We start from the raw sequence: 15,327 nt of genomic DNA on the forward strand, positions 1-15,327 counted from the left end.
TACAAATATGACAACTGGACTTTTATATCTGTGAACCAACTTTATGGTTGCATCTCTTCTGTTCTGTGGTTTCTTTGGTTTGTTTTTCCCCTTGAGTTGCTGAGGATTCTGGGGCATGTGGGGAATGAAAGCCCTTAAACTAAGATGGGAGGAAAAACAGTTACACATTTGGCTTGTATGTGTACAAAAAATAGCATTTACGTTGTGAGGAGTTTGCACTTGTTTGCTGCAGGGTAAATAACTTCATAGTGGATTCCCAGTTTTCCAGAAATATTTTAGTATTTATGCTGAAATTTACTGACATGCAAAGTATTGTTAATTTGAGAGCCTGTTTTTGTTAGGGGTGATTAATATATACCTAGTAGAATGTTGTGCTTATTTGTAAGTGGACTCTATATGTCAAATGTTTTAACTTAATCTTCCAAATGGTTGAAAAGAAAAAGGTATAATAAAAAAGTATGCTTTGTAATTTTGAAAAATTCACGTGATTATATCACAAGAGCAGTTTATTTTCTGGGATGATGAGCATCTGTATTCCTTGACTGTTGCCCATATTTATACAGCTTTTTGTAAGAGCCTGTTCTGCCAAAGCTGAACCTAGAGAAAGGTTATTTGTTAGTGTGTAATACTTTCAGAAGAGCCCAGGGCTGGAATATTAAAGGCATTCTCTATATACTATTAATATTCCAACACTGCATTTAGCAACATTTTGATTCTGAAGAGAGTGCATGAGTTCAAGGTCAGAGAGATTGACTTGTGCTGTTCATTATAACCAATTACTGTGTGACAAATGAGTTTGAGATCAGGCTGAAAATTCTGTGAGAAAAATCAATAGTTCTAATCAGGGCCTTTCAGGTCATTTACCACCCTACCTTTTGTTACTTTGTCAGAAAAGAGCAAGATAAAACCTGTGTGACAGTGGGTTGCCTCTGTATTGTTACCTTCCATTTGAAACATATTTTGATATCTTGAATTACAGTGATAGTTTAATTGGTTTTAGAAACTTCTAAATGAGTTCAAATTTGTAAAACTTCATTAGACTTTAATATTTTTCTTTCCATATTCTATATATACTATACCATAAGTAGTATATCTTAAGTCCTAAACCAGATTTGAGCTATTTGTCTATAATGAATAGCAGCTAAAACTTTCCAGCAGATACACTCCACTAGTAGCCTTAATTTGGTATAAGGGATAATTTCAAAAGCTCTTCAGAGACTTATAGCTTTAGAACATCTGAATCAACAATTTGGTGTGGTTTTGACCAAGCTGGGCATTAGTTAAGAATTTCATAAATTAATTTGTATTTTCCTTTATAGTATCCAGATGAAGATGAAGAAACTAGATTGTATCGCTTGAAGATAGAAGAGCAGAAGCGTCTAAGAGAAGAAATCCTGAAACAAAAGGAGCTGAGACGGCAGCAGCAGGCTGGTGCTAGAAAGAGAGAATTGCTTGAAAGACTTGCGCAGCAGCAGCAGCAACCTTCTACGCAACAGTCCTACATGCAGCAGGAGGACGACTCATCCGAGTACCCCACCAATGGCAGCCCTTACGTATCCCACTCTGGCTTACAGACCAGGCAAAATGTGAAAAACAGACTCCTTGTTAGAAAGCAAGATACAGTAGTACCAAATATCCAACCCAAACCCACAGATTTCCCACAGGTTGGGGCAAATATGCAGTATCAAGGACAGCAGATGAAGCCAGTGAAGCAGCTGAGGCAGACTAGAACAATACCTTTGAGTTCACCTCAGGCGCCACAGAAAGTATTGCAGACAAAGCCTGCTGCAGCATCACTACCCACAACACAGACTGCTCGAGTGGCTTCGGTACAAGCAAGGCCACAGGAACTGAAATCTGGCGTGAAAAGGACTGTCATGCACCGGACAAACTGTGGTAGTGGAGATGAGCCCCATGTCGGCAGCAAAGTCAGGGTGATTAAGTTGTCAGGAGGGGTAAGTTTCCAAGGCTCATATTGTGTGTGTGTGTTGTCGTGGTTTGTTTTTGTGTGTTTCATTTTGTGCTATTCCCAAATAAAATATGGGCCTAAGCTGATAAGGGAAGTAGCAGGTTTAGCAGATGTAATAGTCCATATTTTATGTTTTCAGAACTGTAAGTTATTAGCAGTTACTCAGAAATTGTTTCCTGTGATACTTTACTGCCAAGCAGTTATCACTGAAACATCATTGAAATAATACTCTTATAAGTTGTAACTTGAGTCTGAAAGACTCCTCCACAGAGCTCCTTTTGCTTAAAGTTAATAGGTCTGATATTTTGTCAGAGAAAAGGGTTGGGATGGCTCTTTTTGAGGTATGGTTAAAAGCCAGCTCTGCTTACTTGGCAGTTGAAGCCACCTGATTTGATTGTGTGCTAGTGTTGGTGTGCTTTCTGTACACAAGGGAAGATTGTTTCATTTTCTTGGGAAGTGTGTTTTGAAACTAAGCAATGTATCGGAGGGGATGTTTTCTGACACAGGCTGGGTTTGAAATGTTACCATTTCACTTCTGCATCTAAATGAGATTTCCTTATCTTTTGATGAGGGATCTATTATCTTGCAGAGTGTCCCTTGAGCACTGGTGTTGTGGAAGAGTCACAATGCTGATCTTGATGGCAGTGTGCCTATTTAAGATTTGGGGCTTTGGTTAGAAGGTATCTCTACCAAATTTCTTCTGTCTTAATGAAAAGACAAGTTAATTTGTTAGAGCTCTAAAGCAAGTGAGAGGAGGGGACATTAGTGAGATGGCATTATCAGTTCGAAGACTGTCCTCGGTTTAATGCTGAGGAAGAAGGGAGGATGTGGTGTGGGCTTAATGCTGTGGTGCATTGGAGGTGGCTTGTTCGTTTTGTTTTGGAAGAATGCTACTTAAACTATTTGGAGCATTCACTGGGGAAACTTGCAGAACTGCTGTAATCTGTAACAAAGCGAACAGTGTGTTTACAGGGACTGAACAAGGCTTTGGAGGCTAGGCGTTCCTCTGTAAAATGGGGAGAAAGTCAAAATGCCAGAGGCTTAACTGCTTTTTAGAAATGTTTTTCTACAGCTCATAAAACTTAACTGCATTTAAAATTGTGAACTGCGTAATGACCATGTGATTTTTCAAAATATTAACATAAAGGGCCTTGCTGACCACATAGAGCTGACAGCAGCTTACCTTGGAGTGTGTCTAATTCCTCCTCAGACATGGTAACTTAAGTACAGAAGAATAAACTGCAAGAAGCTGAAAGAAATTGATTCTGTTGGGCTAAAAATACTTATATATAAAGTATGTCTGAAGGAATCCCAGTGGCCTGCAAGAGGTGTGACAGGTTTGTTGTTCGTGAATAATTGAATAAAGCAATCATGCGCAACTTCTTTTATTATGTGGTGAAACAAAACAATGCCAGTTACCACTGTATACAGCTCTTCTTAACAAATGGTTATCAGTGCCCACAGTAGCATTCTCAATGAAATATTTTTTATCATAATGCTCTTTCATAAAACCGTGTTTTGCTTCAGATAAGTCTCATGGTAAGCAAGACCAATTAGCTTTGTTAAATACATTGCAACCCCTCTTTCATTGCATACAGAAATGGATTTGCTGTGTCCATCTTAACTTTCAGAAATGGAGGATTTAGCAAGATAAAGCGGGTTCTTCACGTGTAGCCTTTGTTATTTCTTTTTGTGTTGCCGTGGCCATTTTAAGTTTTCCTTCCAGCTGTGGAAGAATAAAAGCAGGCATTACAATTAGCTATTCAACATTGATCAAGGTAGTTGATTAATTTTTAATTAGTGACAAGCTGAATCTATGACTTTGTTTCTTTGACCACACAAGGCAAAAGAAAAAATTGAGCAGCAGGGGGGCCAATCTTGTCCATTTTGACAGGATTTTGAAGAAGAATTAATTAAAAGCTGCTTGGACTCTGAATACTGTAAAGATCACAGATCGCATTTAGTTTCTGTTTCTAGTGTTTAGTCCTGCCACATGCTTTATTTATTTTTCACAACTTTTGTATCAGTTTTTAAATATAAGGCAAAAACCATATCTCATTTTTTCTGCCCATTCCCCTTAGCATGTAATAGTGCTTCCTCTAATTCCCTGCCTTTGGCCAAAAGGGTGGCTAGTATCCCTTACCTATATGCACTGACTCAATCCTGCAGTTAAGCAGTCCTGCTGTTGCTCTCAGTCCAAATGCTAGTACCCTTTTTCCTTTCTTGAGCTCTGTGCAGAAATGTTCTGAACACCTGTGTAGAGTGAGATGGCTTTTGATTCAATGCAATGTAGGTTAGACACAATGCAGGTTCCTTTTCGGAGTTCTCCTGATTCATGTTGGTAAAGACTTGGAAAGCCCCTTCTCTTACAGCCTGCCAGCATGATAGCAGAGTTGCCAGCAGAAGAAGCTGTTTGAGGCCAGACTCATACTAACCATCTAGACCAAACTGACCTGAAACAGGAGCTGGTAGCAAGGACTGTGTAAATTTGTATAAGACAGCCTCATCCCTGTCAGTGTTCAAGGCCAGGTTGGATGGGGCTTTGAGCAACCTGGTCTAGTGTAAGGTGTCCCTGCCCATGGCAGGGGCTTGGAACTGGATGAATTTTTAAGGTCCTTTCTAAGCCAAAACATTCTGTGATTCTGTGAAATTTAGTAGGACCATCTGTAGAACCAGGATTAAATGATGCTGTGCTGTTGATAATGTTTTTTAACAGATCTGAGAAGTATTGTTAATATTTGTGGTATACAAGTATTGCTGGAAGTATCTTTCCCAGTTTAAGCATCTATATTAATTTGTGTTGCTGGGCACTGCAGTACTACAGAGGATCTGTGACCTCCAAGTAGAAGTATCCCTTGTTACTTAAGAAGTCAAAATGTCCTTTCATCTGTTTCCATAATATTCTCTCTTGAGGGGATTTTGTTTTGTAAGTATTTTTATGGAATTGTAAGAATTACTAATTATATTCCAGTAAGTATTATAATTTATCTAGTTTACATGTTATATAAGATGCCTTAATTTATGGTTTCTTATACTTTAAAGAGAAGGGAATTAGAAAATGATTCAGCATTTCTTGTATGTCAGACTAAGTCTGCACATCTAGGTGACACATGTTGGGTGCTGTCAGTGATTTTTGTCTGGGTTTTTTTGGTGTTTTAGTTTTGTTGGTTTTTTGCTATATTTTTGCCTTTTTAAACCCCTCTCCTTGTTTCCCCCATACTAGCACTCCTTTAAATGTTACGTTCTTGAAAAGTAAGGCAGTGGTTAGCAGATGAACTCTGATTTCATTCATTTATTATGGACACCCAAAGAACTTTTAGTGGATCCAGTGTTCTTTATGGTTTGCATGACAAGGCTTCAGAGCCATCCTTTCCAGGTATAAGAGTTCAGTGTGTTTGCTGACTATATTTTACTAAGACCATCTGAGATTTACCTGGATTGATGAGGAGCCTGAAGTCAGTCTTGGAGATACTCTTAAGAATGAACTCTGAGACTGTAGAGTGTAGGAAAAAGCCCCACTTTAATAGATCACTTAAAAAATGATTGTAAGATCATAGAAAATAGGGGTGAAAGGACCACAGACATAATATGTCTTGAAGGTGGAGATGAACTCTGTAGCATTATTGACTGATTTTTCCAGTTCTTTTCTGAGATCTCATTATTGGAGATTTCTTTGGCCATCTATTCCAATGTCCAGTGTGCACATTTAGGAGAATTCTTCCACTGACAAAACCACATTTTCTTGCTGCAATATTCAGTCTATGACTATTTGTATTAAACTTCAGTCTTTCCAAACCTTCATGATTCCATGATTCTGTTCTATGATTGAGATGGGAAAGAATATATATCCCTTTGTGGCACTTTCTCTTTTAAAAAGATCTCTTAACTGTTTCTGAGCACTAATACCCTTCAATCCCTCTTAATGGGGCATGTTCTCTCACAGTTTGGCTGTTTGTGGTGGTGGTCTTTGGGCTCTCTGTGATCAGTCTGTTGGTGAATAGTTTTGGGACCAAGTACAACTGAATTTCTTAAGCTGATATATTAGAAGTGCTTTTAGTCATGGAAGAACTGGTTTGTACTAGCTACAACCTTAGATATCTTAAGATTATATGAAATGTGTGCTGAACATGTTTTTTTCATTTAGTTTGGAGGTTCTGTTGGAAATAGCATCTTAAACTCACTGTATCATTCAGCCATCTTAATATTGTTATTGGGTGATTTCTCTTTAGCCAGAAAATAGCCTGCCATGTTCAAAGAGATGTGTGTCTGTCCCAGAGGCCTGCGAATGTTGATTCTTATGCTGCACCAAGAACACACCAGTCTTTGTCACTGTGGAAAGCTGCACAATGAGCTTTTTTCATGGATGTATAAAAATACATAAAAACACATAATGGATAAAAATACATAAAAATCTCTTTGTTCTCTCTTGCATTGGAAGTAATATCTTATTAGTGATCATAATTCCTGAAAACCTGGAATGTCTCATCTGAAAAGCTTGAAGAAGAGCTGAGAAGTTCTTTTTTTTTTTTTTTTAAAGCTTGTCACAAAAAATGTGATTGGGTTATAAAAAGGAAAAGGGAATTGGAATGGAAGCTAGTAAGCTTGATTCATATTTAGAATTATTGAAAAGCGTTAAGAAATATGGAATTCTAAGTATGGAAAAAGACTGAAATGATTCTTGTTCAATAATGTAACCTTGTCATACACCCTCACTTAATGTTTGTACTTGTTTCTACTTGCATGTTTATGTTCAAGTGTAATTAAAAATATTTGAATTGAAAGCTCTATAGCGCCTTTCATCTAAATATGTCAGGAATTACAAACACTAAGATTTTTGTCATTTCTTTGACAAGTTCTTGAGGAAACCCCTTATCCACCTCTGCAGTGCTACCAGCTGCGAGAAACAACACAGGAACTCTTGCTGTATATGGTCCTGTTATTTTTTTATGAAGCAGGAGAATGACATTGTGTTTTGTTCATATATCACTACTTGAAGGAGGCATGGATGATGACCATATTCTGTGGACTGAAGGAGCTGCAGAAATCATGATATTTGAGTGCCCGGGGATCATGTTTGTAACTTAGTGTTGAAATGGGCAAAACCCTTGAAGCAGTACTAATACAAATGCTGCTGGAAAACGACTGCCTGCCACAACCTGCAAGATTTCAGTCTGGAAATATTTCACAAATGGGCATTAATTCATTAATTCAATCTCAGAATAAAAAAAAAGGAATCCCTGTGGTATTCCAGTTATGAAGAAGGCATGGTATTTTCATGAAACATTTGGAAATGAGCAGTACCCTGTCCTCCCAGTCCTCTCATGAAGAGGGTCCCTATAGAGACACTATTTTATGGCTCGGGGTAGTGAGACAGACTATGTTCTACTGCTTGGGGCATATTTGGGTACTGAGAAGATGAAATACAGGGGCATGTGTGGATGCACTTAGCAACTAGAGGGATTTAAACTGACAACACCACCAGATGCAGACAGTACTTTTTATGGGTTTGTAATAAAATCTTTGAAAGTGGGAAGAAAGATTTCCCTAAATTGAATTTAAGTTTGCTGTGGAGAACTTGGAACTAAAGTGCAATAAAGTGTTTCTGTTGTAGGCTTCAGAACAGGTTTCAGCTTTTCCTCAGGAGACTTTTAAATTGTATGTTGAAGAAGAGTGCTGCTTTCTCCTGAACACCCCGAAAGCAAGGCATTTGATATTGCTTGTCGCTCTTGTTAAGTCTCAAAGGAGAGTTTTTCTACCATCATGTTATAGTGCAGAATTCATATTGATAGGATGTTGGTGTTAGATTATCTAGTAGCCCAGTTTCCTGCTAGAAATGACTAAAGGCAACGTTGGCACTTCTAAAGTGCATTACTGTCCTGGGTTCAGCAGTCATTTTTCTCCTTCTTCGTAGCTGGTGCAGTGCTGTGGTTTTGACTTTCAGCCTGGGAACAGCACTGATAACACCAATGTTTTTAGTTGCTGCTCAGTCATGTTTACTCTGACCAGGGACTTTCTGAGTCTCATGCTCAGTCAGGGAGGACGGGAAGCTGGGAGGAAGCAAAGACAGGGCACCTGACCCAAACTGACCAAAGAGGTATTCCATACCACAGCACGTCATGTCCAGTATATAAACTGGGGGCAGTTACCCGGAAGGGCTAGATCACTGCTCGGGTTGAGCTGGGTATCGGTGGGTGGTAAGAGGTTGTATTTTCTTCCCTTGTTGTTTCTCTTATTAGTATTACTATGGGTGGTAGCAGCAGTGATTTGTGTTATACCTTAGTTACTGGACTGTTCTGATCTCAACCTGTGCGAGTTACATTCTTTCGATTCTCCTCCCCATCCCTCTGGGAGTGGAGGGGAGTGAGCGAGCGAATGGCTGTGTGGTTTCTGTTGCCAGCTGGGCTTAAAAACCACAATAATTACAAAGAGCTAGTTTTGAAATGAAAACTAATTGAATGCGGCCTCTTAACTGGGGGAAACATGTGGATTAGTCCAATTCAAATTTACTGTTTCCAGTCACAAATGCCTTTGTTAAACAGTATTTCAGGTTTGACCAGTTGGAATAGACCAGAATACAGAGGTGTGGGAGAATCCGAACACTGTAAGTGGCTGGGAAGGGAAGTGATACAGGTTATCTGTCAAGACTGTACAAGGAGCTTAGGGGAGCACACCAGAAGGATTTGATGCCATTAGTTTTAAGCTTCAAGGAACGTAAACTAGAAAAAATAGACATGACAGAAGGCAAACTCTTTATTGTGCTGGTTTCTGATATCCAGTACCAGCTTTCTGTGCTGGTATCTAGCTGGGAAGTACTCCTTCAGGATCTTTATGCTGTCAGGAGTTTTGAATCGCTGATATTTTCCAGCAGAAGTCTTTTCTCCTGGTGATTCCTCTGTGTGCTACTCAAATTGTCTGGAGAAGGATCCAGGAAACTTGTTCAAAACCATGTTTATTGACATCACATAGTATTACATACTTTGCAGACAGCAACATAAAAATGAAGCTACTTTTCAGAGTATTATACATATCCAGTACTGAACTTTTGATTTTCCTGTAGCTTTGACATAGAATTCATATTTTTTTGCATAATGAACTGGTGGGTGGTTTTGCTAGAAAAAAGTGTAGTCAAGATTCAGCATCTGATCAGTTGTATTTCTGGCACTCCTGGTGAAATTTCAGTGTAGCATGGCTACAACTTGGATTCTCTAGCATCGTTTTGACCAGTCCTTCTCCATGCCTTAATTTTCCTCTCTGGCAGTTGAGGAGATACTTACGGTAAGAATTCTATTAGTACATGAGATTAAATGGAATTGGCTGTTTTTCTCTGCAAGATGTTTTCTTCTTGCTGTTCTGACTTTTCATACACCATTAGGTGCAGAAGATAGTCTTCACATTGTGGCTCACTGAAGTGTAGCACTGTCTTTTTGTCACAGGAAGGGAACTGTCTTGGCACTTTATTTATTTACTGCATAATCTGGGTGCTCTTGTTTGAGGTAAGTTAGTTCCATGGAAAAGTTCTAGGCTGGGAATATAACCTGTAATTCACTGGCTAGCACCAGAAATATCTGTTTTTTATTTCTTCTGGTGTGGATGGGGAATGCTTTGTTTCTACTGCTTTCTGTAGTCTGATGTAGCTTATTTCTGTGTGTACTCTGAGCCAAAACTAGACCATTAGTATGTCTTAAACTGGTTGTTAATGATGAGTTGTCTATTGACAGTGTGTTCTAACCTGGCTGGAGAGCAGGAGTTTTCTTAAGTACTGTTATTCTTGAACTTAAAAAGATATTTTTAAATGTCTTAGATGGCCTTTAAAAAAAAAGTCTCCAGGTGCTTCTCAGTGTCATTTGACAGATTGAAAACAGATTTTCAGCTGTTCAGAAACAGTGCTTGGTCACATCACTTGGTTGTGGGGTATTTGGCAGGTGATTAGACTTCGTATTCCCACTTCCCCCCATCTATCAGCTAGCCATATCAAAGTGCTAGAGCATTTGGAGCACCAAAGAGAAATAGCATATTATTAGGGGTTTGCCTTTAATACTTTTTCCTAATAATTGTAATGAGAAAAATATTCATATATATTAAATTATAATAGTCCTTCTTGCTTTAAGTGTTGGGGTTTTCTTTTCCATCTCTTTGTTACATGACGAACACAGTTGTCTGTGTAGACATCTGTCCTTTTTACTTTAGTCAGTCTCAGTAAAATAACAGGTTTATGTATGACAACCTGTATAGCTGATGAATGGTAGTTTCTCTTGTCCTTGAAGTGAAGATGAATTTAATAAGCTACAGGATGTTTTTTGTTTGCTTCTTCACTACTGTAATACTGTAGAGGTACTAATTTCTGGAAATATCAGCTTAAACTGGTAACAGATGAGGGGTTTCTCCTTTCTTAAAGGAAATCAATTACAAGACATTTTTGGATTGAGATTTTCCTGCAAGATTTAAGCCTTCATCATGCTACAGAGAATTTGAGTTATAGTGCATCGAAGAAAAGATGAAAACATTTTGCTTCTCTGTTATTTTTACACAAATCAACCAGAGTTTATTTCCTTTAAGTGCTTTATCCAGTATGCACATCCCTTTACTATTGGGTGATTTTGAATTAGCTTTATAAAGATTACATGGATAGACACAGCATTGTCGTAGTTAATAGAAACCTGTGCAGTGAGGTCTATGGGCTGCAAGATCACTAACAGTGCCAATGACAGTGAAGTATGGCCTTATCGAAAGGAGAATTCATAAGAGGCTGCCCTGGGACACTGCACCACTGTCCTTCTGTGTATCCTGACAATGTTATCTGTCCTCTCAGTACGGAGTATCAAATGTCTGTCATGAGTACAGAAATTAATTTAATGTCACCTGAAGACATGCAATTAATCTTTTAGAGGTTTTCATAATACCTTTACAGAAAGAGTTGCCAGTTTGGCGGATTTGGATTTTGGGGTTTAGCAGAAGATAAGGAAAATTAATTTTTCATCAGGGTTAATACAAGCTAGCAGGGCCACAAAGGCTGAGAGAAATGGTTTGGGAATTTGTCAAGTGTTGTCACTCTAGAATAATGCTGCTTAACGTCTGATAGGTGTAATCAAGAGTTGAGATTTCTATAGAGGAGGATTAATCAATTTGCTCACTACAGAATGCAAGTTGGTGATACCATTTCTTCATGGGGTTTAAGAATGAAAATAAGATTTGATCTGTCAAATTGCAAGTGACTCTGACAGTATCAATAGGCATTTTTATCAGGACATTTTAAAGCATTTGTTATAAATAAATTTGTCCTGCTAATGTTGGTGGCAAATAAACTTCATCTTCATTGTAAAACTGTCATAATGATTATGATAGAGTAGAGAGCTTCAGCGTGGTAAATTCAAACACTCCCTCATAAAATTCTGCTTTTAGAATTTGTGATCTCATATTTGACAGAATGGTCTATGCTTCTCAAAACACAACACTGAGTATGTGTATAGTGAGAGTCTCACTAATGAAAAGCAGCCTTGATAAGTATGAGGGAATTGGTTCTAAAATACATGACTATTTTGTTGATCCATTTTTGGATCAAACTGCACAGACCATTCCACAGTAGAGCTTTTGAAAACCATTCACCATGTAGATAAACCCTTTTGCCGTGATCCTTTTTGTTTAGTTACGCACAGTATTTGAAAATAACTTGGTTTTTTTTGGCACTGCAAATAATCTTGCAGTGCTTGAAATTTGAAAGATAGTTTTTATACTTTCCCCTGAACAGAACTCGTGCAACTTTGAAGAAGTCATTTTCATTATATCAGAGTTAACTGAATAATGGTAAAGTTTCATTCAAGAGAGCGTTTTCCTGGCTGTATGTTGGGAAAGCAGAGCTTTTAAAAAACTTGGAAATTCAGAACTTTGAAGGTCAGAATGATATGTAATATAGAAACTAAGCAGTAGACAATAACAGAAGAATATTCTTTCTTTATTGGTTTGCAGACAAAGAATGGAAATTTGCTTTTCTGCAGAGGACTTTAGAGGAAATTTGCAGTATAAAAGCAGAGCTTGTTTCAATCAATCGCAGGTCTCTGTGGTGGACTGAGAAGCATTCTACCTGGTTTTAGCACTTTGTGCATCAAATTGTATGAGGCAGGCCATGATAATGAATAGAGGCATTTCTGAAAAATTTAGTGTTGTCCTGTACGTGTCAGAATGCTATAGAAAAAATTGAGCTACGATATTTTTTGGCAAGAGAAGACTCAAAATCTTAATACCTTCTTCTGTTGCCACATGTTTACATTTGGGGAGGGCAGTGACGTAAGCTAAGGAAAAATGAGCAATATTGAAATTGCCTTTAGGAAAAGCAAAATGTGATTTCAGATGGTCTAGAGCTGAGACATTTTAAGTAGAAGAGGTGTTAGCAATTTAGCTTCTATGATTTAGTCATCATTTTGGGTAGCTTCTGTGGTTCAACTTCAGTTTACTTACTCGCCTGTAGCTTTGCTGTGGGTTTTGATTTACTTTATGGATGCCAGCTTATTATATACCTCATGAGTGAAAATCAGGAGTCAGTGTTACATGTGGTCATCTTTATGGTCATCCTTACAATCATCTTTAGTCATACGTCTTTTCTCCAAAATGTTAATGATCTTGTGTGAATGTATAACCTGTATGTAATGTTCTGAGGTTTTGTATCTTTGAAGTCCACACATTGAAAGCTCTGTGGGTGTTGACTTAGTTCTTCTCCATTTATGTGCCTCAAGAAGCCACTAACTGTCTTGCCTAGAAATTTAAAGGATGACTGTGGTGGTGAGTCTAATTTGCCAGTAAATACTACTAAAGTTCACTGTGGCTCAGTCAGTGCTTGCACTGTCATATCTTTAGCCAGTGAAAAAGGAATCGGTTCTAAAATTCATAATTTGAGGCCGTGGTGTTCTGCTTTTTAGGCACATAGTGACCTAGGAGTCACATTTGGTTTTCATTTTTGTAAGAAAACCACCAAAACTTGTCTTCAGCTGAAGCCAGGGCTGTCTGTAGCAGGAAGCAATGTGCTGCTGACTTGTAGGCAGCACTGTTAGTCCTTGAGCACCAAGCTGCTCACTCATTGACCTCTCCTGGGAGGTGGTGTTTGCAGGTTCATCTCTGCTTCCCCTCTTCAAGTAACCCCAAAAAGCAGTGGATGTTCAGAGCAGTAGTATAAAGAAAGGGTTTAATCCCATTGCCCTTTATTCCCTCTTGTTGCAGGAAGAAGCAGACCTTGCTCAATGCCCTTTTCTTAGCCAATTGACTTTATTTATTGTTTTGCATAGGTTTTCTTATTTCTGAGATGTGATAATTCATCAAAAAGTGTGGAGATTTTTCTACCTTTCGACTTTTGCCCAAAGGTGGCATTTGAGACCCCAGCAGGGAGCAAACCCTGTCAAATTTTTCATCAGTGTGACCTAACATTGTGTGTTATGTCTTCAAATCTGTGTTTAGCCTATGCAGTTTTATTTGGTGCTAATTGGGCTGGGTAGTTAAATACTGGGTGGTTGTTGGCTATCCTAGCCTTTTATGGGAAATGATTGTTTGCTTTTGAAGTTTCTGTAATGAGCATGTTGGATGTGTTTTGTACCTGAGGGCTTCACTTTCACATGCTCTTCCTATGTACTGGCATTGCTTTTTGCCTTGGAAAGAGACGCTTGCGAGTATTTATGGTTGTTTTTCACAGCAGGCAGTTAGCAGAGATTAGATACTTAGCTCCCAATTATTGCATTTAAATTCCTCCTAGAATTTTTGTTGTTCCTGTTAGTTTTATCATCTTCCAGCTGCTGTAGGGTTGAATAAAAGAAATTGTTTCATCAGGGCATAGGGCTTATGGTGATACTGATATTGGAACTAATACTAAACTAAGGAGGATATAATGCTGGTTTCCTGGTAAGGTTTTGTTTGCATGTGTACATTTGGGTTTTGCAGGAGAGGAGGAGAGCTATTGCTCTTACATTCTTGAGCAGTAATTGAAGTGAGAGACTCTGAAGGGAAAGCTTTATCATTTCTCACTAGTTCCTTCTCTTAAAGGTTTATATACCATATATTCTGGAAAGCCATGGAGCCATTCAGTTTAGTAGAGAAAAAAAACTATGTTATTAGAAGTGGAAAAACTGGATGCCCTCTCACTTTGGACACTGTGATTGAAAGCCCTTACATGGGAAGACCTTCAAGATTTTTCCTGTGACAGGTTGTACTTTTGTAGTGTAGACAGTGCAAGGGGACAGTGAAGCTAATTTTTCTGGGATTTAACTAGTTGAGTTCTTGAGAAATTGTTACCTGTATATACTTGGTAATACCGAGGACTTGATTTAAGGGTGTGAGTTGTGAACTAGTGAAGTTGCAAACGTACATATCACCTATACTGGACTATTTCTCTTCAAATGATAGTGAAGAGACTTAGTAACCAGTCCTCAGTAAGTGTTTCTTTTGCTTTTGTTTAATCCCAGTAGAAATGTAGTGATTTTTATTCCCAATCAATGTAACCTTGTTCTTAGACCATAAATCTATTTCTTCTGCAGCCTTGAATTTTGTCTCCTTATCCACAAGAAACATGCCAGTTAGCATGAAACCCTCTGGTTTGTGAGATATGTTACAGAGGCAAAAGGAATTTTGAGTTGTGAATATTTAAGGAAATGGGGAAAATAACCCTGTGTAAAGAAAGATGCTTTCATAATTCCTCATTCCTCCCTCCACCTCTGTTTAGACATGTCTTCTCTTTGAGAGCTTTTGCAGGGTTTCTTGAGGTTGATTAGGGACTTAAATGAAGCCTTCCCCTGGCAAATACGAGCGTTGCTAGTATTTGAGTTCTAAAGTTGGAGTCCAGTCAAGGCATAGATACTGCTCTTAAAACTATGTAATAATGTGATGTGCTTTATAGATGCAAAAATACCTATGTTTTGTCAGGCTCTGCTGTTTCTTTCTCCATGTGATATTTTTCAGGGATTGATGTGATCTGGACAGCAGGATACAGATTCAAGAATCATCAGTCTGTGATAAAAACTGAACTTTCTGGGTAGAGGCAATGGAAGGGAATCTTTTCTCTCCTAGTGCTTTCAGCTTATGCTTTTACTCTGCTTGATTGCAGAGGGTGTTGTGGAAAGAGCTACATTGGACGAGAGAGGCACCGAGGTGGTGTTTTGTTGTGTTTGTGAGTATAAATAGCTATAAGAGCTTTAGAAAACAAGGAAAAACAAAACAACCTTAGGGAAGAACTGTTCCAAGAAGAGACAGTGTTTGAGGAAGGAGGCTGCTTAAAAGGCTGTTGGTGTAGAAGCTGGCAGAAAAAAATATGTGCTTCAAAGTAGATATCACTACTAAAGAGAGGTTGAAGTTTTAAAGATGAACAGGGTATTCACCTGGTTCTT

At 38.3% G+C, this 15,327-nt stretch overlaps 1 protein-coding gene across 4 annotated transcripts in view; it reads left to right on the forward strand.

The window, feature by feature from the left end:
• The window catches only part of RBM33 (RNA binding motif protein 33), a 102,890-nt gene that overhangs the window by 67,177 nt on the left and 20,386 nt on the right, over positions 1–15,327 (forward strand). For 3 of the 4 annotated variants that reach the window (XM_034067776.1, XM_034067881.1, XM_034067826.1), the window contains exon 15: positions 1,320–1,955. In XM_034067776.1, coding sequence (XP_033923667.1) covers positions 1,320–1,955 — 636 coding nt within the window. Of the gene's footprint in view, positions 1–1,319; positions 1,956–6,198; positions 6,510–15,327 lie in introns of those variants that run through there. The other variant, XM_034067928.1, reaches the window with a different exon arrangement.

The sequence above is a fragment of the Melopsittacus undulatus genome, chromosome 1 (assembly GCF_012275295.1).
Source record: "Melopsittacus undulatus isolate bMelUnd1 chromosome 1, bMelUnd1.mat.Z, whole genome shotgun sequence".
Lineage (NCBI taxonomy): Eukaryota > Metazoa > Chordata > Aves > Psittaciformes > Psittaculidae > Melopsittacus > Melopsittacus undulatus.